We start from the raw sequence: 20,979 nt of genomic DNA on the forward strand, positions 1-20,979 counted from the left end.
GACGCGTGCCCAGTGCACCACAAATCGCAGCGCGGAATCCAGCAGGGACTGCTTTTTATCACAGCTCAGATCGTCCAGCGTTAGCAGCTTGTGCTTCAGGAATCCATTCACCAGCACCACAAACTCGGCATCGATCGTGTGGCCGGCCTTCGACAGCATCGTCGCCAGCTGAACCACCATCGTGGAGATGTAATCTACCAAGTGTCGACTTGAGCTGGCGCAACGGCCGCAGATGTGCGCGACGCTTCTCGGGCAGTACCTGCTGAATTTCGTCAGAGATTTGCACAGATCTATGACCGGCCGGGCGATCGTCAGCGCTTGCTGCTTCAACTGTTCCAGATGGATTCGGAGCTGCAACGTTACGAAAATCACAATTTCCACCAGCAAAGGGTCGGAGGCGGAAGTGGCGCTCAGATCTTTCAGCATGGTCGACAAATTCACGAGTTTGCTTTCATCGGGAACGGGAATGTTTTGAAAGTTTAGGTAATCTCGCAGCACGGTCCAAGACTTCCTCGTCGGCGCATCATTAATCCTCTCGAAGATATCTATGAAGGAGGCAAACTGCAAGTACGACTTGGAGGCATCGCCGAGACTCAAAACGTTCTCCAGATATGGCAAACTTTGCTGCAGCAATTCAATCAGCTCCCGCTCGGAGAACTTTCCTTTGCTTCGGAAAAGCTGCACCAACTTCCGGAAATAATCAACCGCTCGCGATTCGTCCAGATTGAATAACCGATAGAGCACCGCCGTCGCCTTGCCAAACACGTCGTGGAAGATGGCGATCGCCTTGGCACGAACTTCCGCCGAATCCGACTCGGACCAGTGCTCCACCAGTTGCAAGCTGGTCGCGCAGATGAAATCCAGCGCTCCTTTCGTCGGCACTTGCACACCTTTCAAATCCCAAACTGCCCTCAGGGCGACCTTGCAGAGTCTCTGCAGCAGATCCATTTGGTCCTCCTTCACCGGGCACTTTGTCACGAGGTCACAGCACTGCACAATCATGAGTCGGTTGTTCTGTAACTTAAAAAAAAGATACAATTCAAACAAACTACATTCCGCTACAGTCTCCCCCCTCGAAACCCACCTCACTGCCGTTAAACTTGACCATCGCGTTGTACGTGCGCACCAGAAAGTGCAACCGAATGCCGTCGTCCGCATCCGCGCACAATCCCACCAAATACTTCAGCGCTTCCAGCAGCACGCCCCGCAAACCCACGTCCCGGTCGTCCAGCTCCGCGTAAACGTTCAGCACCTCCTTGAACATGTAAACGGCCGTCTTCTCGCGATCCAGCTGCCTCGGAATGGTGCCCAGCAGGTCCCGGAGCGCGGGCAGTGTTCTGACCGCGGTTGCCTCCTGGGAGAAGCCCATCCGCAGCGCGTCCAGTTGGGCGGAGAAGGACATTGTTTTGGGGAGGGCTGGGCGGACGGATCTGTTGTTAAAGGGCCAACCGAAATAAGTTGAGGTTATGTTGCGGGCAGTTTCAAAACAAAGCAACCGCTTACCGTTGGCGGCTCGAGGAGAGTCAGCTGATTTTCAGGATTTTTCGTCACAGGAGCGTCATTTAAACTTTTATTTCACTACTCACAATTGGCGGGCACACTTTATACTATAAATAACGAAACTTGATATAGTTTTCTTTAAAATATTATACAAATAGAAGAGAAATTTAATTTTGCAGCTCGGCTTCAGTTTTCTGCGCTTTTCAATTTTGTAGTTGTTTCGTTTCAGCTGCGTTCCTTTGTGAAACATCAAGAAGATGAAAAAGGTAAAAACGAAGCAACGTCGGTAGTCAATACACTGGCCGGCAAAACTATAACATTAATTTTTAAATTAATTTGTAATTGCAAAAATTAAAAAATCCATTCCTGAATTATCTTAAAATTCTTAAATTCTTAAATTCTTAAATTCTTAAATTCTTAAATCCTTAAATTCTTAAATTCTTAAATTCTTAATTTCTTAAATTCTTAAATTCTTAAATTCTTAAATTCTTAAATTCTTAAATTCTTAAATTCTTAAATTCTTAAATTCTTAAATTCTTAAATTCTTAAATTCTTAAATTCTTAAATTCTTAAATTCTTAAATTCTTAAATTCTTAAATTCTTAAATTCTTAAATTCTTAAATTCTTAAATTCTTAAATTCTTAAATTCTTAAATTCTTAAATTCTTAAATTTTTAAATTCTTAAATTCTTAAATTCTTAAATTCTTAATTTCTTAAATTCTTAAATTTTTTTAATTATTTTAATTTTTTTTATATCTTTGTACGACCACAAAGAGTTTAAAATGGATTTTTAAATCAATTTGGAAAAATTTACCTCGCGGTCCTTCTTGACAGAAAAGTCTCGTCAATATTTTTTTGCATTTAAATGAAAAAAAGTGATCAGAAATGGTTTTTAATCGTGTTTTTTACTGTTGTACATAAATATTGACATAGGGCTTTAGTACCCAATTGGATCCAAAATTAAGCTCTTATTTTGGATATTATTGTCCACAACGATATAGCTTATTTTTCTGAGTACACAGACCTAGGACTGACAAAGACCCTTTATTCGACCGCAAAGGATTTAAAATGGATTTAAAAATCAATTTTCAAAAAATATTTAACTTTGCAGCCCTTCTTAACAGAAGAGGTCCTGCTTGACAGCACGTTCCACAGCTCGGGACCATAGTTGATCCATCGAAAAAAAATTGTCTTGTCAATTTACTTTTTTGCATTAAGGGACCATCCATAAACCACGTGGACACTTTTTTTGAAATTTCCCCCCCCCCCCCCCTTCGTGGACAATTGTCCATACAAAAAAATCTTTTTTGTGCGGATCGTGGACAATCGCCATACCCCCCCCCCCTAAAGTGTCCACGTGGTTTATGGATGGTCCCCAAAATGAAAAATGTGATCAGAAATCTAGTCAGAAATGGTGTCGTGTTTTTTTACCGTTGGACTTGAAAATTTACAGAGAGCTTTTTAAATTCTTAAATTTTCAGTCGAGGGACACAATCTTCAAAAAATATTTACAGCGGTTACATGCAAAATTGCTGCTGGATCTTTTCCGAAAGAGATCCAGACAATGATCCGACAGGAATTAGTACTGATTTAAATTCAATTGACTTTTCCTGAGGGTTTAAGAAATTAAAAAATAAGTATTTTGTTGTCTGTGTTTTGCTGGTTTAGTTTCCGCGTGTTCCACATTCTGTTTACATTTATGCTTGTGTGCGACCTGTCATCCACTACCAGAGTTGCCAGGTTCAAAAATAATGCCGAACTCTGCAAAATTTGGCTAGTGGCAGATTAAAATATTTTTAATTTATTTAATTCTGTTTGTTTCATAGCTTTTTACGGTGATAATTTTTCACAAAAATTGTTAAAACGTAGTTTTGATCCTCTGTCACATCTTCTTGGATCACGGTCATACAAACTCGATTCGAAAAATGTAACAATCGCAAAATTTGTTGTGAAGTAAAAAATAAATCTACCGAGAAATTAAAAGTGAGAGTGTGTGCGTGCAACATGGAGGTAAACTTTTCGAAGTGCCATGGAAACCTTCACAGCAACTGCACAGAAAGTTTAACTCCATGTTGCACACACTCTCACTTTTAATTTCTCGACAGTCTTCTTTCGACGCATCTGGCATCCCTGAAAAAAAAAGGAAAAAAATCCTCCGAACTGTCATCGCGTTCCGCAGCCAGCAGATACGTCAACGTTGCGCGATCTCGGGAAAGGAAGACGAAAGAACCGCAAGCTGTCTGTCCTGCTGGAGTAGTGAAAAAAGCCCGATAAAAGTGCAGTTTTTACGGGTTAAAGTTTTGTGCAATCTACCTCCAGCTAGTTAGAGGCCACCCGGAAGCAGCGCAGCCGGAAATATGGAGCCCTACGATGTGATAGTCAACCAGCCAGTTGTGATCGACAATGTACGTAGAGAGAAAAAAAAAGGTTTTTCCTTTCCTAGGTAGTTCCGTCTCGTTCTGGTGGGTTCGCGTTGGTCGCTTTGTGGGAGGGAGATGGAGCCATGGACATTCCGAGGAAGAAAAAGAAAATGATTTTGTCGGGGTGTGTGATTTGGGCGAAAATTTTCACCGATTTAATGGGATTCGGGGCGGAAATGGAGAATTTTTGGGAGGAATCGACGGTCGGGAAGATTTACGGTTTAAATGGGACAAACCTTAGAAGATTTGTTACGGGAAAAGGCAGACATTGCACATTAGACATCCATGACATCACCGTTTTGAATGCAGGGGAAAAGGTGGAGAAAGGTAGGGGAGAAGGGGCTTGAGAGTACAACAACAAAATCAGTCTACAATATTAATTCTTTTTAATGTTTCACTCATTATTTGCTTAATCTTTCAAAATTGTGCATTTGTGATATAAGTAAACCAACATTTTTGTTCAAGCAAAGTAGAACCAACAATAGTCCAACATATTCGATTTCACACCAGAATTAGTCACACAAATTTTATGACGCTATTCAAATGTTTCATAGCTAGTATTTTTTATCATCGTCTTTAAATTCACCAATATTATTTATGATATTCAATTACAATTATGAATAAAAAAAAGTGCATCACAAGTTTCGGCAAAAGACATGGGGAAAATCGCTCGTACGGCCGTAATTTTTTAAAATTTTGATGTTTTCAATATGAGGAATTGGGTACTAAAACCCTATACACGATCAAAAACCATTTCTGATCACTTTTTTTTTTTCATTTTAATATATTTTAATTTTTAATTTTAATTTTTTTAATTTTTTTTTTTTTAATTTTTTTCCCTGGGCCTTGTAAAGTCAAGGGGCATGATTTGATCCTAGTGCATTAGTTAAAATTTGGGTATACATTCTTTTTTATAAGCACTATGGACACCACTTCATGCTACGAGAACTCGCTTTGTCGCAGCCCCAGGGCTTAAGCGTTGACCGATAAGCTGTCTTCGTGAACTAGGTAGTTCTCCGATAGTGAAAATATCACAATTGCACAAGACACCGCTGCTTCTGTGACTTTTTCACTATCACAATGTGGGATTTAGGTGGGACTTCAGGATAGTACAATTGATTTGTTTCTTAGAATTAGCATTTAAAGTAAATCTGTATGCTTTCCAAATCTATTTGATGATAAATTTAGTTGCAATTGTTAAGTTAGAGTAATGCTGTCAATAAACTTTGATTGATGTAGAATACTAGGCATTCTTTTATGTCAAATTGTCCATAGAGTCTCGATCAATCAATAATGTAATGATATCGGACAAAATTCGTTGATCTGTTGAACTAACGGTTTTCGGATTATGGTTGTATTGACCATTGTTGCGAATCGAGGAACTACGGATCTTTTGACGTAAATGGTAATTTCTTTTTAAATTCGGGATTTCTATCCTATTTGTATATCAGTTCACAAATTTTTATTGTTTTTTGATAGAAGTAGTACTGCAACAGTTAAAGGAACGTTTAGTTTTGAACATTAAGTTTAGAAGATTTTAGTTTAAAATTAAGATTTTCAATCCAAGGTAGTTAGCAAATGAATATTTGGACTTAAATGAATAATTGAATAAGTTGGACTTATGAATAACACACAACTGTGCATTTATTCTAGAGTCAGATCCATACAGCGTCAGTGTTTATTTGGTCGAAGTGTACTAATTCATTGGCAGATCTGATTCTAGTTGTAATGTACGACAAGACTACTGACGGACGTGACAGGACGAGGGCCCAGTTTAGAGGTTTCAACATCAACGATGTGCGGCTGGACCACCCTCCCAAAAAAAAAAAAAAAAAAAAAAAAAAAAAAAAAAAATTTTAATTTTTTTAATTTTTTTAAAAATAATGACAAGACAACATTTCTGGAGCAACATTTGAAAGGGGCGGTACGACATTGCTCTTACGACCTTTCATTACACGCGTTTAAATGGGACGAGAGGCCGTAAGAGCAATGTCGTACCGCCCCTTTCAAATGTTGCTCCAGATTTTTTCGATGGATCAATTATGGTCCCCTTGGAACGAGCTGTCAAGTAGGAACCTTTCTTTGAAGAAGGACCGCGAGGTAAATTTTTCAAAATTGATTTAAAAATACATTTTAAACTCTTTGTGGTCGTACAAAGGGTCATTGTACTCAGAAAAATAAGCTTTATCGCTGTAAACAATAATTTCAGCAATCTAAGCTTCATTTAGGACCCAATTGTTGCTAGCAATAAAATTACAACATAACCGCCATAAAGACTTAAAAGCCACGGGACAAAAGATGAAATGATGTTTGTTTGAAACCTTTGTTTTCTTATAACATTTGATATAAGGCTAAGAGTTTGTTTTTGCCTTTCTCACTGTGGAATCACTATAAAATCACTCGAAAATAAAACTTCCTAAATATTCCTCTTAGATATACCTTCACGTATACATATCAGAATCATTTTCTGATCAAATGTCTGTGGGGATGTGTGTAGATATGATGTTGGACATTTTTGCTCTTTTTTAAATGTCAAAAAAGAAACCTCATTTAAACGAAATAATTTTCATAACTGAGCAATTCTCTACGAAATAGGTCTTTTTTTTTATTTTAATTTTTGTATTTTTTATCTGGCACAAACTTAAAAAGTTAGCCCTGATAAAAAAAAATTAACATTGAAAATCGGACCATTAGTTGCTGAGATATCGACATTAGTAAATAGTGGATTGTTTGGGTGAGACTTAGAAAACATAAATTCTCCTGTTTAATAATCGTTGCATATATTTTTGCAATAACTCAGCAACTAAGGTTCGTATCAACAAAGTTCAAAAACGCAAAATATAGAGAATTTTCTCAGCTTTAAAAAAATATTTTTTTTCAAAAGTGGGCGAACATGGGCACTAGTTAAAAAAACATAACTGCGACTAGGGCAACAGCATCTAATTCCAGCATGCCTCTTATGTTGCCATATCAGCACTTTTACATTCAATTACAGCTTATTAAAAGCGTTTTCAGCTGAAATTGAGTTGTAAATAGCTTAATAAGAAGTGAGCAAGCAAGTTTATATTAAAAGTTTTGCAAAAAAAAGTTGTTTAAATAGTGAAAATCAGCAAATTGGATGGAGTTAGGAGCGAGTGCTTAACCAGCCAAAGATACGATAATTTCCCCTATTTTCAAAAAAGTTAACTAAAAATGGCTATAACTTGAAAACGGTGGACTTGATCAAAATTTTACTAAAGTACTTTTTGATTGCAAATTCGATTTTACATCGAAAAATGAAGTTGAAAATTTGTTGCGACCAATATTTCGATTTGTTTAAAAAATCAGTATTGATTCAAAAATTCATAACTCGGTCAAAGATTTTTTGCCCGTTCTGGAAATTTCTGAAAAGTTGGCATTTGATGTCCTCTAAAACATATCAGAAAATGAAAAAAAATTAAAATAGTGTTTTTTTTTGCAAATCATGTTTTAGTGACAAAAAGTGAAATTAAAAATTACCAATTTTTTATACCGCGTATAATTTTTTTACAGTGTAGTCCTTCTCCATACCTACAACTTTGCCGAAGACACCAAATCGATCAAAAAAATCCTTCAAAAGATACCGATTTTTGAATATTCATATATAATTTTTGTATGGACAGCTGTCAAATTTGTATGAAAAATTATATGGACAAACTGATGATTTTTTTTTTTGTATTTCTAATCCGGCTGAAACTTTGTTGGTGCCTTCGGTATGCCCAAAGAAGCCATTTTGCAAAATGGCTTCTTTGGGCATACCGAAGGCACCAACAAAGTTTCAGCCGGATTAGAAATACAAAAAAAAAATCGAATGACCGAAATCTCAGAGAATTGCTCAGCTTGTTACACTTGCCCCGCCTTCCCCTGCCAAAAATGCGGCTAAGCAGGGCCAGGCCCACTTTTTAACAAATTAGTTGAAACCGAAAGAGTTTTATTTCATGAGATTTCCAAATAACAGCAAAGTTCTGATTCGTTTTTCGGTTCATTTTGGCATGTTTAACACACCTACAGAAAAGAAATCCGGTAAAATTTGCCCGGAAAATTGACAAATTTTAACTTTTCTGAAAATCTCCATATAAAATCCAGGTTAACTTTTCTGAAAATCTCCATATAAAATCCAGGTTTCGTGCTAACTATTTTGACTGGAAAAAATCCACCTTACCGTCATCTGGGGTGAATCGGGACTACAGTCTGAATAGGGACAGCAGTGTTTAGAGTACTTAAAGGTTTTAAATTTGGAAATGGATGTACACATTTTGTTGGTCTGAGTCTGTTCTATCCGAAACCAACCAGAAAAATCAAAATATTGTGCTCTAACATGGTTGAAACTGCTGTCCCAATTCGCCCCATGTGTCCCAATTCACCCCAGTTGACGGTACCTTATCTAATCAAAACAAAACGAAATTAATAAATCAAGCAAAACAATGTAATTGGGCCAATGTCAAAGTGTAAACAAAGAGTCTAGCCCTTTCACGTCAATTGATGTTTACCAGGATAGAATCTTTGTTAACACTTTGACATTAGCCCAATTACATTGTTTCGCTAGAAATTCAATTGGTGCTGATAATGAGATTCACAGAAAATCTTCGACTGATTGATTTTCTTTGAAAAGTTCGGGAGCGATTTTCTTTTGTGTGTTTCGCCTTCTCTCTCTTTCGCGGGTGAAGAAAGTTCGCAAGCGATTTTTTTTGCGATTAGTCCGTCCATCCTTGCACACAACGAAATGGTTTGGTTTGTACACAAGTAGCAATGTCACAGGCATAACCGAAATGACCAAGTACTACCAAGAGTGCGCAAAGTTTTGGATTACACTCAAAGCCGAAGTTTTTTTTTTGTAAAAGATGAATTTAGGAAAAATAAAGATTTTCTAATTTGCATAAAAATTTTCCAATCATTTATTTAGAATATTTTTAGACTAAAGTTGGTATTAAAATAGATTATAAAAAAACGAAATTGACAAACTAGCTTTTGATTTTATTCCACAAACTCAATGAAACCGCTCCGTTTTACCACAAAGGTTGATTCCCCGCTCCTGCAGTCTTCCGATCTCGTACCGCTCTCCCCCCGGACACGGACACCGAACGCCGTACGAATGCCGATGATAGCTTTCGCATCGCCACACAAAGTCCTCCGTCGGATTGCGCTGGCTGGGGTACCGCCTTTTTGCGCAAACGTTAAAGTACGGCTGCTTGTCCTGGTTCACGCTGAGCCCACGATAGTAATCCCGGTGCCGCTGACAGTTGAGATAAAACTGATCCGCCCACTGCATCCGACCGTGGTCGAACACGGTGAAGCTTCCGCCGGCCGGAATTGCACGACAAATTTGACGACGCACCTTGGCGTGGTCCATTCTGACAGTATTCTGTTTTTGTTTTGCAGGGTTCCGGAATGATAAAGGCCGGCTTCGCCGGAGATCACATCCCGAAATGTCGCTTCCCGAATTAGTGAGTGAAAGTCGTGGCTTGCTGTGTGGGTGGTGAAATTTCATTTGTTTGTTCTTGTTTGTTTGCAGCATGGGTCGACCGAAGCACGTGCGGGTGATGGCCGGTGCGCTGGAGGGAGATGTGTTTGTGGGACCAAAGGCAGAGGACTACCGTGGGCTGTTGAGCATCCGTTATCCGATGGAGCACGGTATCGTGACGGATTGGAACGATATGGAGAAGATCTGGACGTACATCTACAGCAAAGATGAGCTATCCACGTTCTCCGAGGAGCATCCGGTTCTGCTGACGGAGGCGCCCCTGAATCCGCGGAAGAATCGCGAGAAGGCCGCGGAGATATTCTTCGAAACGTTCAACGTGCCGGCGCTGTTCGTGTCGATGCAGGCCGTGCTCAGTTTATACGCGACCGGTCGCGTTACCGGAGTCGTGTTGGACGCTGGCGACGGCGTTACGCATGCCGTCCCGATTTACGAAGGTTTCGCGATGCCCCACAGCATCATGCGGGTGGACATTGCCGGTCGGGACGTAACCCGCTACCTCAGAACGCTCATCCGCAAGGAGGGCTTCAACTTTCGCACAACGGCCGAGTTTGAAATTGTCCGGTCGATCAAGGAGAAGATCTGCTATTTGCCGACGATCCCGCAGAAGGAGGAAAGCGTAGACACGGAGAAGGTCAAGTTTACGTTACCGGACGGCAACGTGCTGGAGGTCGGCCCGGCGAGGTACCGCGCACCGGAAGTGCTCTTCCGTCCGCACATGCTCGGCGAAGAGTGCGAAGGTATTCACGAAGTGCTCATGTACTCGATCCAAAAGTCCGACATGGACCTGCGGAAGATGCTGTACCAGAACATTGTCCTGTCCGGTGGTTCCACGCTGTTCAAGGGATTCGGCGACCGGCTGCTGTCCGAGATTCGAAAACATGTCGCCAAGGACATGAAGATTAGGGTGAGTTGTTGACTCTAGAGAACTTCAACGCGGTGAAATCTAACCATCTCTCCTTTTAGATCGCCGCCCCGCAGGAGCGCATCTACTCGACCTGGATGGGCGGCTCGATTCTGGCGTCGCTCGACACCTTCAAGAAGATGTGGGTCTCGAAGCGCGAGTTCGACGAGGACGGCCAGCGGGCGATTCATCGGAAAACGTTCTAAATCGCGCAATCTTACGAGCAACAATACACAAATTCCCTCAAAGGCACACACACACACACCCACAACACTCACATTAACTCACGAAACACTCAACGTACTAGGCTCGTGGGCACACAATCGCAATCAATCGGCAGCAGGAAAGGTAAGTGTCATCACCGTGTCTTATTTCTCTGTGTAGCGACTCTATTGTGTGATGAAAAAATACGAACGCTGTGCTCTACTATCCATTCTTTATTCATGAACAAACAATACCGTTGAGTGATATTCGTTTAATTGTTCTGCTTAGCGAAACAAACCAACGCTTAATATTGGACCATTTGAAACTTAGAATTACGCTGGCTTAAAAAAATCCTTCATCATCTGTTTCTAACACAATCTTCAAGCTAACTCGTCCCATTTTGATTTCTCAATGTCAATGTTTTAGATTACGCTAAGAAGCTACGATGCAATCCATTCCAGCTCTGTTTTCTCTCTAATTCTCTGTTTTGTTGTTATGCCCCACCAAGACGTGTGATCCCGTTGATCTGCATGGCCGCTACAATGTCCTTTTGAATTTAACTCCTTCGAAATTGTTTGATTCCGTACAATGGATGCGTGTGATTCTAACAGATTATGCTGCTTTTCGTGAGGACACACACCCTAAAGGGGGGAAACGCGACACGAATCGCTTTCTCTAAGATTTAGTAAGTTATAATTTAATAATTTATACTTAACAAAGGAAAAGATTGAAAAGAACAAAAAAATCATAAGGTAATCTAAACTAATATAGATATTATGTAACAAAAAGTGAAAACGAGACAGATTTTGAAACGAATCAGATTATGATAATAACACGAGGAGCGTGCAAAGTGAGCGAGTTCCAGGAAAGAGGAAAATATATATCAGAAAAGAAACAAACGTGATAAGTTGTCCTCTGCGGTAGAATGAAAGAACGTCCTTTTTGGGTTTAGGCTAGCTCCCGATTCTTCTTCGATACAACGGCATAAATTGAGTACGCAGAATTGAGGGTCTGCAAAAAATAAGTTTTAGGTTGGTTAATTCTCAAACAAGTCCAACCCACCCACCGAAGTGAACGCCTCCAGGTTGTAGTTGAAAAAGTGGCCCGCCTTGAGCGCGATGGGTTTGTTCGTGCGCAGCATCAGTGCGGCCATTTCTTTCCGGTCCGACACCCCGGCAAGACGGTGCCAGTCCGCGGTGTAGAGAGCGTTCGTAAGCTTGACGCTTTTCAGCGTGACCTCGTTGCCAAAGTAGCACGGCAGGAATATTTGCGTCAGCATCGCCACCAGATAGAACACCATCGGGGCGCCGTCGGTGCCGAGGTCTGTCGCTAGGTTGACCTGTTTTTAGAGGGATTTTGTAATTCGAGTTGTGCTTATTTAAACACAGATATACAAATTTCATGTTAAGAGCTTAAGGAATTTCATTTTCTGTTGGTTTTTTTCTTTCTAAAAATTGCGTTATCCCAAGTCAGATTTCATATTTGGGTCATTCTCCGCCACAGCAGCCACAACAATCGTCCAAAAAGTCATTCTTATGCAAAATTGGCTGAATTTTTCGAAAAAAAAACATACTTTCAAAAGCACACGATTGAGTTTTAGGGGTTAATAATTCGAAAAAAATGTCAAAATCATAACCGTTTAAAAAAACTATTTTGTAAAATTCTGATAACTCGTAAAAAATACATAAAAACCCCCTTATGTTTACACAGTACTTGTTCGGTAACTGGGCGCTAGATAACTGGGTCGTAGTCCAGTTAAAAAGCAGACAAACTTCAAAAAACCAAAACAAACCGAAATTACCGAGGGGTTAGTAGATGAAAAAATCATGATCAATAAGAAAAAAACTTTTAGCAGGCCAAGGGTGCATGATACTGATGATACTCGTCGGTTGACACACCTAGGCGAGGAACATCCCGGAAGGAGCCCAACTACATCCGTAGTGCTGTTTGGACAAAACAGCATGGCTCTGGTTCCTTGCAAGTGTCCTATTTTCTTACCTCCACGTTGGCTTGGTTTAGTCATCATGATGACAAGGTGTAACCTAGCTGGTGGCCTGTGGAAACGACTCGTAAACCTTTGACCAGCGAGGGTCAGAGTAGAGACGGCTAGAAGAAAGGGGCGCGTCAATGTGGGAATGGGAAGTAATTTGTGATTGTAGACGGTATTGTTTTGATTCGCAGTATGTTGAGTCAACTGCTGTGGATGTACATGAGCGTCGCAGAACGGGGTTTCTTTTCTTTCCATTTCAGCTAACAGCTATCTTCTGTTTATTTCGTTTCACTGATTTTCTAAAACGGCTTCTGTTTACTATCCTCCATTTGATTTCGATTTTACTTATTTGATTCTCTTATTTCTCAACGCTTTTCCACTCTATTTTACCAATTGATGCTGCTGTAACAAACTGTCTGCTTTCCCTTAATTTGGCAGCGATGTCAATTTTGTTTTGTTTATCATGTGCCTTTTCTTTATTTATCTATTTGAATATTTTCTCATCTTTCCTGTACATTGCCCTCAATACAATCTAAGCTTGTTTGTTAATTTCTTTATCTACTTCATAAATTACTTTTTTTCTTTTACTATTGATTCTTTACATAGTATATTTCCTTCACTGTCCATTGTTTTGAAACTTCACCTTTTTCTTAAGCAAGTGAGGTTCGAGCCCTTACTCAATTTATGGAATGATTAAAGGATTAACACAAATATTACTATTCTGCCCATGTTCGCATAAATGTCCCATATGCAAAAACAGCAAGCTGAGAAAAACGCATTTAAAGTTTGTCCCACACATAAGGCTACGTGTTAAGTTTTCGTGAAAAAACTGGATTTCCTCCTGATTTCTAGAACAAAGTAATAGATGTTATAGGCTTTTCTGAAAGAGCACACGATTTTGAACCAAACTGCATCATTAACTCAAAAACGATGAAAATGCATATGGGACATTTATGCGATCATGGGCAGTATTGTACTTTTGAAAAACATTTCTAAAATGCTTAGGACCAAAATATTGTAACAAAACACCGCGACAAAAGAAATAGCAACAGATAAACACGACTCAACACTAGGGAAGATTTCAGGAGAAAACAATACACAGTAAATAACAATTAGTTTTTGAATTCAAACTAAAAATTAAACAGTTTTTTGCTTTACTAAAAATTGATAGGCACACTATAAATGGTTAGGCGCTTATACTTACATCAAACCCTACGTAATGTACCACCCCCGGCCGAATTAAAATGCGTAACCGGAAAAGAAGGTGTGCATGCCTGGCACGAACACTCAAAGCGTGTTCTAGCGTGTTGCTTGTACTGACTCAGAGCAAGGGTGAGATGTAGGTGTAAGGGCATTGCGTGTTCGTCGGGAACCTGGTGCATAAGATCGGTCAAGGCCCGTTCTTACACTGAAAATTGCGAATTGCGAATAGCGAATCAATAAGAAAAAAACTTTTATCAAACTTTTATTCAATTTCAAGCTATAATATTAAAAAATGAAAAGTAAGCATTGTAAATAAAATTGAGTAAGCTTTATTTTTATATTTCATCAGGGAAATATTATGCATCGGTGATCCCCTCGTAAATTTTTGTTCAGCCTAGTTATTGAACAGCATTCGATGACTGGGCTACGTTCTCAGCCCCGTTACCGACTAAATACTGTATATCAGAAATTTTTGTTTTTGTCTGCTCTACAAATTTGTAGAACATTGTTACACTCTAAAAAAAAACCCTGTAAAATTACAAAAAAAAACGTAATTATAAAATAACAAATTGTGCTCTAAATGAACAAAATACCCTTCTGGATTATTTCCCATTCGAAAAGTACATTAAATTTCCTGTCCCACGATTTTTGACAGTTGAGTATTGGGTAATGGTAGTGATTTAAAAACTATTTTTTGACATTTTTTTTTTTCAAAAAATATTTGCAACGGCCTAATCCAATCACAAAAAAAGTTTTTTTCTTTGTCTTATTTGTCATGGTCGACACATAAACTACTCTATTATGATATAGAATTTTAATATCCAATATGGCGGCAAAAATGGCGGTGATTACATATTGCAAAAATGATTTTTTTTTATTAAAGGCAGTCAAATATTCAAATTTGACTAAAATGAGGTCGCAGGACTCGAATTTGATGTTAAAGGAAAGAAAATTTAATAACACAAAAAAATGTTTTTTTTTGTCATGATTCGATTATCCGAAGTCCCATACAAACCTTCGGATAATCGAGTCTGGACTGTAATTTGATGGTTTGGAAATTTGGTGTCAAAGGGCTTTTATGTAAAAATTTTACGCCCGATTTGATGGCGTACTCAAAATAAAAAAAAAAGTATTTTTCATCGAAAAAAAAATAAAAAATAGTTGCAGAAATTCTGTTATTTTTTGTCACTCGACTGTAAAAATTATGGAACATGTCTTTTTATGTGAAATTTAAAGTACTTTTCAAATCTTCAATGACCCAGAAGGGTCATTTTTTTCATTTACGGCAAAAAAATTAATTTAAAAATTTCATGTTTGCTTTCCTCACCTCAATGAGGAAAGGCTGTAAAATCACTCGCAAAATGAACTTCTTAATTCGATGTCGTAGACCCACGGGACCATCCATAAACCACGTGGACACTTTTTTGGGAATCTGTTACCCCCCCCCCCCCCTCGTGGACAATTGTCCATACAAAAAAAAACTTTTTTGTATGGATCGTGGACAATCGCCATACCCCCCCCCCCTTAAAGTGTCCACGTGGTTTATGGATGGTCCCCACCTTCACGTGTACATATCGACTCAGAATCAAATTCTGAACAAATGTCTGTGCGTGTGTCTGAATGTGAGTCCGTGCACCCAAAAAAAGCACTCAATTATCTCCGGATTGGCTGGACCGATTTGGACCGTTTTGCTCTCATTCGATTCGTCTTGGGGTCCCACAAGACCCTAGTTAATATTATGAAGTTTAGAAAAGTACTTCAAAAGTTATGCTAAAAAACGATTTGGCTAGAGTTTGAAATATTATAAAAAAGGGTGGTTTTTGTGAGAAAACCCGACATGATATATATTGTTATAAAGGTATTTGAAAGACCTTTCCAACGCGTTCAAAAGATTGAAGATCTGACAACTCCATCAAAAGTTATGAGCACTTAAGTGTTATTTATACACTTTTTTGAGGCCGGATCTCAAATATTTTGATGAAAAAGTTGTCCGGATCTATCATGCGACCTATCGTTGGATAGGCCCAAAAGATTGAAGATCCGACAACCCTATCAAAAGTTATAAGTACTTTACTGTTTTTAATAAACTTTTTTTGAGGCCGGATCTCAGATATTTTGGTAAAAAATATGCGAGGAAGACATCAACCACCTAAAGGTGGATTAAGTAACTTTTTTTTGTTACTTTTTAGGGTTATTTTTTAGAGTGTTACAGTGTTACTTTTGTGTAACTTTTTTGCAAAATATCCTAAAAATATGGTGTCTTCGGAAAAGTCTTTTCAAATTTAATAAAAAAAATTAGTTCGGTAAGATTTGGATAGTTATTGCGCCTTCCAGAGGCAAAAAAACTGATACGATTTTGACGATTTTTCTACTTTCAATGTGTAGAGCTGTGTTATAATTTCGAATGTTTATTACCGTTGACAGACGAAGTATGGTAGCACACACCGTTACACCGCTGGCACAAATTTGAACAAAAATGGCCATTGAAAAGGTATCCTCAATTTCCTTCACGAATCTGTTTATAAGAAATTTATTAAAAATTTGTATGTAAATTTGACATTTTAAATTTACCTGTAAATCCGCTCGTAATGCTCAATGTGTTGTATCAGCGTTTCCCGGTAATAATCCTTTTCAATCGACGATTTCAAAGTTGGAATCGGCAGCTTGGTGAGCCTTTCGTACAGAAAATCCAACTGAATCCCGGCCGTCGCAAGCAAATAAGCATGTTGGATGTCTCCGGACACGTTCAGCGACAAATGGCCCAACATTCCAAACATTTGGTACGCAAAAATAATGTAATAATTTGTAAGATTCTCCCGTCCCAGCGGCAGCCAGAAGAACCAGCTGAAGAAGGGAAATTTGTACTCGAACAAAAAGCCCAAATGTGCCCACAGAGTTAGGAAACTACACAAATAGTACCCCAGCATGGCGGTACTAAACCGACTGAAAAATGCACCATGCACTCGCGACTCCCACTCACTTTTCGGCTTAAACACGTCGGAGATGGTCTCCCGGTGCAATCGGTACACTGTCTCGAACTTTCGCACCGTGATGACCGTCTTGGTGAACATGGCCAATTCCGTCAGCAGGATAAACATCACATCCGACCACAGCTCGGCCATGGTTTCCTTGAAGAACGAACTTATAAAGATGCAAAACAGGTACACGATTGTGAACGTAAAGTGGTAGATCCATCGGAACGCACGGTACAGCCGACTTTCATCCTGGGTCGCCCAGATGCCGAGGATTTTCCAGATCCAGAAGGTTAACCGTTCACTTAGAATGTACTCGCCGAAGCGTGCCATTTGAGGGGATTTTTCGAGCACTATTGACTCAGTGTTGAATCAGAGGGTTCGATTTATGGAGAAAAGTTTTTCGGTCCTATAATTATCCCTTTTTGGAAATTCCCGGTTACGGGAAAAACTTTTTGATCTATGACCTAACTGTAGGATTATTTAGTTGAAAGGTGCTTATTTATTGTTTGAAAACTTTCGGCTTATAATTTAATGTTCTGTGTTATACCATAGTCCGATATTAGTTTTTAAAGGTTTTTATAATAACAAATCAATAATTGTGAACAAAATGTAAGTAAACAATAAATTGTTTAATACAATTTGTTACAGTTTTCGAATTGCAAATTTTCATTACATTTCGCCACGTGTAGAACTTGCTCTTCTCTGTAAAACACAGAACAGAGAATATGCAGTGTTCAATGTCTGGAATAAAAAAAAGAAACACTTTTTAGAAGAAAAAACACGAGCAGTTCTCTACGATTACGCAAACCGATTTGTAATTGCTTTATTTTATTTCATTGAAACTTTGTCCAACGGATTTTTAAAGTCGAATTATTCCCTATGTTGCGACGGAGCGCGTCCGAAACAGTCCCTTGTTCTGCGTCAGTGTCAGTGTTTGTGTATTGTTTGACTGGTGCCCGTGCTGTCGCTTGGAATTGAATAAAGTAACCAAAACAATCTAAGCAAGCGGGAGCACGGGCGCAGCTGGACAGGTCAGCTGCGTAAAGACACCAAATCTGTGAGTAAATGTAATGTTGTGAACTGTTAAATGTTATTAATAAGAAAATATACATTTTCAGTTTTGAAGCATGTGGAAAATAAAAGATTTTTATTTTGCCCTGCTTACGAAAACGGTGCCCGGAGGAGCATCTTCCCGCCTGTCTCAACACCCTAGTATCATCTGTTTCTCCTTACAATAGTGTCCTAAAGCCTATGTAAATTTGTATGTACAACGTATGTAAAACTCGTATAAAAACCATTTCTGATCTCATTTTTTTTTTTTTTCATTTTGATGCAAAAAATAAACTGACAAGACAACATTTTACGATGGAACAACTATCGTCCCCTTGGAACGAGCTGTCAATTAGAATGCTTTATGTCAAGATGGGTCGGAAAGATTTTTTTTTTTTAATTGAATTGAAACGAGTCATTGTACTCAGTAAAATTAGCTTTATCGTTTTTAACAATATTATCACCAATTAAATCATAATTTTAGTGCCCAATTGGGTCCTAAAATAAAGCTTAAATTTGTAATATTATTGTTCACAACGATAAAGCTTTTTTTCTGAGTACAATGACCCTTTGTACGACCGCGAAGGATTTGAAATGGAATTTTAAATCAAATTTAAAAAAAAAATAGCTTCGCTGCCCTTCTTGACAGGAATTGTTTTAATTGACAGCTCGTTCCAAGGGGACCATAGTTGACCCACAGAGTAAGACAGAATTACCACTGCCTCTTGATTTTTGGTTCAACTTTGTGGTACATCGCAGGTGCAGGCAAAGGGTGCATGATACTGATGATACTCGTCGGTTGACACACCTAGGCAAGGAACATCCCGGAAGGAGCCCAACTACATCCGTAGTGCTGTTTGGACAAAACAGCATGGCTCTAGTTCCTTGCAAGTGTCCTATTTTCTTACCTCCACGTTGGCTTGGTTTAGTCATCATGATGACAAGGTGTAACCTAGCTGGTGGCCTGTGGAAACGACTCGTAAACCTTTGACCAGCGAGGGTCAGAGTGGAGACGGCTAAAAGAAAGGGGCGCGTCAATGTGGGAAAGGGAAGTAATTTGTGATTGTAGACGGTATTGTTTTGATTCGCAGTATGTTGAGTCAACTGCTGTGGATGTACCTGAGCATCGCAGAACGGGGTTTCTCTTCTTTCCTTTTCAGCTAACAGCTATCTTCTGTTTATTTTGTTTCACTGATTTTCTAGACGGCTTCTGTTTAATATCCTCCATTTGATTTTGATTTTACTTATTTCATTCTCTTATTTCTCAACGCTTGTCCACTCTATTTTACCAATTGATGCTGCTGTAACAAACTGTCTGCTTTCCCTTAATTTGGCAGCGATGTCAATTTTGTTTATCATGTGCCTTTTCTTTATTTATCTATTTGAATAATTTCTCATCTTCCCTGTAAATTGCCCTCAATACAATCTAAGCTTGTTTGTTACCTCTATTTATTAACTATTGTTAATTTCTTTATCTACTTCATAAATTACTATCTTTCTTTTACTTTTGATTCTTTACATAGTATATTTCCTTCACTGTCCATTGTTTTGAAACTTCACCTTTTTCTTAAGCAAGTGAGGTTCGAGCCCTTACTCAATTTATGGAATGGTTAAAGGATTAACACAAATATTACTATTGTACTTTTGAAAAACATTTCTAATATGCTTAGGACCAAAATATTGTAACAAAACACCGCGACAAAAGAAATAGCAACAGATAAACACGATTCAACATTAGGGAAGATTTCAGGAGAAAACAATACACTGTAAATAACAATTAGTTTTTGAATTCAAACTAAAAATATAACAGTTTTTGCTTTAATGAAAATTGATAGGCACTCTATAAATGATTAGGCGCTTATACTTACATCAAACCCTACGTAATGTACCACCCCCGGCCGAGTTAAAATGCGTAACCGGAAAAGAAGGTGTGCATGCCTGGCACGAACACTCAAAGCGTGTTCTAGCGTGTTGCTTGTACTGACTCAGAGCAAGGGTGAGATGTAGGTGTAAGGGCAGTGCGTGTTCGTCGGGAACCTGGTGCATAAGATCGGTCAAGGCCCGTTCTTACACTGAAAATTGCGAATTGCGAATTGCGAACTTTGTGGTACATCGCAGGTACATCGCACGCCTGCTACCAGCAAACCTTATGGAGCCAAAAAATTTAATGACTTTTCTCCGGACTGGTTGACCCATCGAAAAAAAATGTTGCCTTGTCAATTATATTTTTCTTGTTGCATAGAAAAAATTAAAAAAGTGATCAGAAATGGTTTTTAATAGCGTTTTTTTACCGTTGTACATACAAATTTACATAGGGCTTCAGGACCCTATTCTCGATAAAAAAAATATGGAGACTTCCCATAAAAATCACGAAAATAGCTTTTTGAACAATTCGCTGTATTCAACCTTTAAAAAAAATGTGCAAAGCGTTCTACAAATCGATGCTTCTGTGCTCTCTTGTACTAAGCTTGCTGGTTTTCCTATCTAGTTAGCATAAGAGAGCACAGATGCATCGAATGTTGAAATGCTTCACAGTTTTTAATAGCAGATTTTTCAGTTATAGAAATTTTTAGATAACTTTAAAAAATAATCGCAGTTTTTAAATTTTGGAATCAAGACTAACATATCAAAAAGGCGTAACATTGAATATCGTATCAACAAAGTTCTAAAAAGTCAGCTGTAAGAAATAGCTCAACTTTTTCAAAATATTTTTTTCTAAATTGGGGAATATATGGGCACTATTCAAAAAAATAATGAGACTTTTTTTAAGTTACCTTAAAATGGCAATATCTTGAAAACGGCACACTTTATCAAAATTTCACTTAAGTATTTTTATTGCAAATTTATTTTACATAAAATGATGAAATCAATTTTTTATTGGCTTTATAAAGTTCAAAAATTAACTACAAAAAAATATGAAAAATGCGATCGATTCCTGTCAGGTTTGGCAAAGTCAGATCTCTTCAAGGAGTAAATCTGCTCATTGAGAATACTGACCGGCAGAAGATGGGTTTTTACTAGCGGCGTGCTGGATTTCCAATCCAGAGGTCGTGAGTTCGATTCTTCGATACCGTGATGATAAAGTTTAAAAAAAATAAGTTGATGTAAATAAAAAAAAACTTTTTTTGCGAAAACATAGAGAACTGCTCCCATTACAATCCGATATATCTTACCGACGTAAACATTCCCAGATTATAGTAGAAGAATCCACCGGCTTTGAGTACGATCGGTTTCAT

At 38.5% G+C, this 20,979-nt stretch overlaps 4 protein-coding genes across 7 annotated transcripts in view; 2 read left to right on the top strand and 2 right to left on the bottom strand.

The window, feature by feature from the left end:
- Positions 1–20,979, bottom strand: part of LOC120432338 (histone-lysine N-methyltransferase ash1) — a 348,037-nt gene that overhangs the window by 6,139 nt on the left and 320,919 nt on the right. The window lies entirely within an intron of this gene.
- Positions 3,668–11,416, top strand: LOC120432396 (actin-related protein 1). Of its 4 annotated transcripts, none has more exons than XR_005608058.2 (5): positions 3,668–3,905; positions 9,318–9,382; positions 9,451–10,324; positions 10,384–10,669; positions 10,952–11,416. XR_005608058.2 is itself a non-coding variant. In XM_039597593.2 (4 exons), the coding sequence occupies exons 1-4, from the start codon at positions 3,858–3,860 to the stop codon at positions 10,525–10,527; spliced, it is 1,131 nt and encodes a 376-aa protein (XP_039453527.1). In that variant the 5' UTR covers positions 3,668–3,857; the 3' UTR covers positions 10,528–11,416. The 4 variants fall into 4 exon arrangements, 1 of the variants encoding a protein (XP_039453527.1); XR_005608060.2 differs by having other exon boundaries at positions 10,987–11,416; XR_005608059.2 differs by having other exon boundaries at positions 11,034–11,416.
- The window catches only part of LOC120432394 (axin), a 68,616-nt gene continuing 58,159 nt past the window's right edge, over positions 10,523–20,979 (top strand). The window contains exon 1 of the mRNA XM_039597590.2: positions 10,523–10,669. The gene's annotated coding sequence lies outside the window, so the exon portion shown is untranslated. The remainder of the gene's footprint in view (positions 10,670–20,979) is intronic.
- On the bottom strand, positions 11,004–17,572 carry LOC120432395 (putative odorant receptor 71a). Its single transcript, XM_039597592.2, has 4 exons — positions 16,290–17,572; positions 16,134–16,233; positions 11,592–11,864; positions 11,004–11,536 (listed from the first exon to the last, which is right to left on the bottom strand). The coding sequence occupies exons 1-4, from the start codon at positions 17,021–17,023 to the stop codon at positions 11,474–11,476; spliced, it is 1,170 nt and encodes a 389-aa protein (XP_039453526.1). The 5' UTR covers positions 17,024–17,572; the 3' UTR covers positions 11,004–11,473.

This window comes from Culex pipiens, chromosome 3 (genome assembly GCF_016801865.2).
Source record: "Culex pipiens pallens isolate TS chromosome 3, TS_CPP_V2, whole genome shotgun sequence".
Lineage (NCBI taxonomy): Eukaryota > Metazoa > Arthropoda > Insecta > Diptera > Culicidae > Culex > Culex pipiens.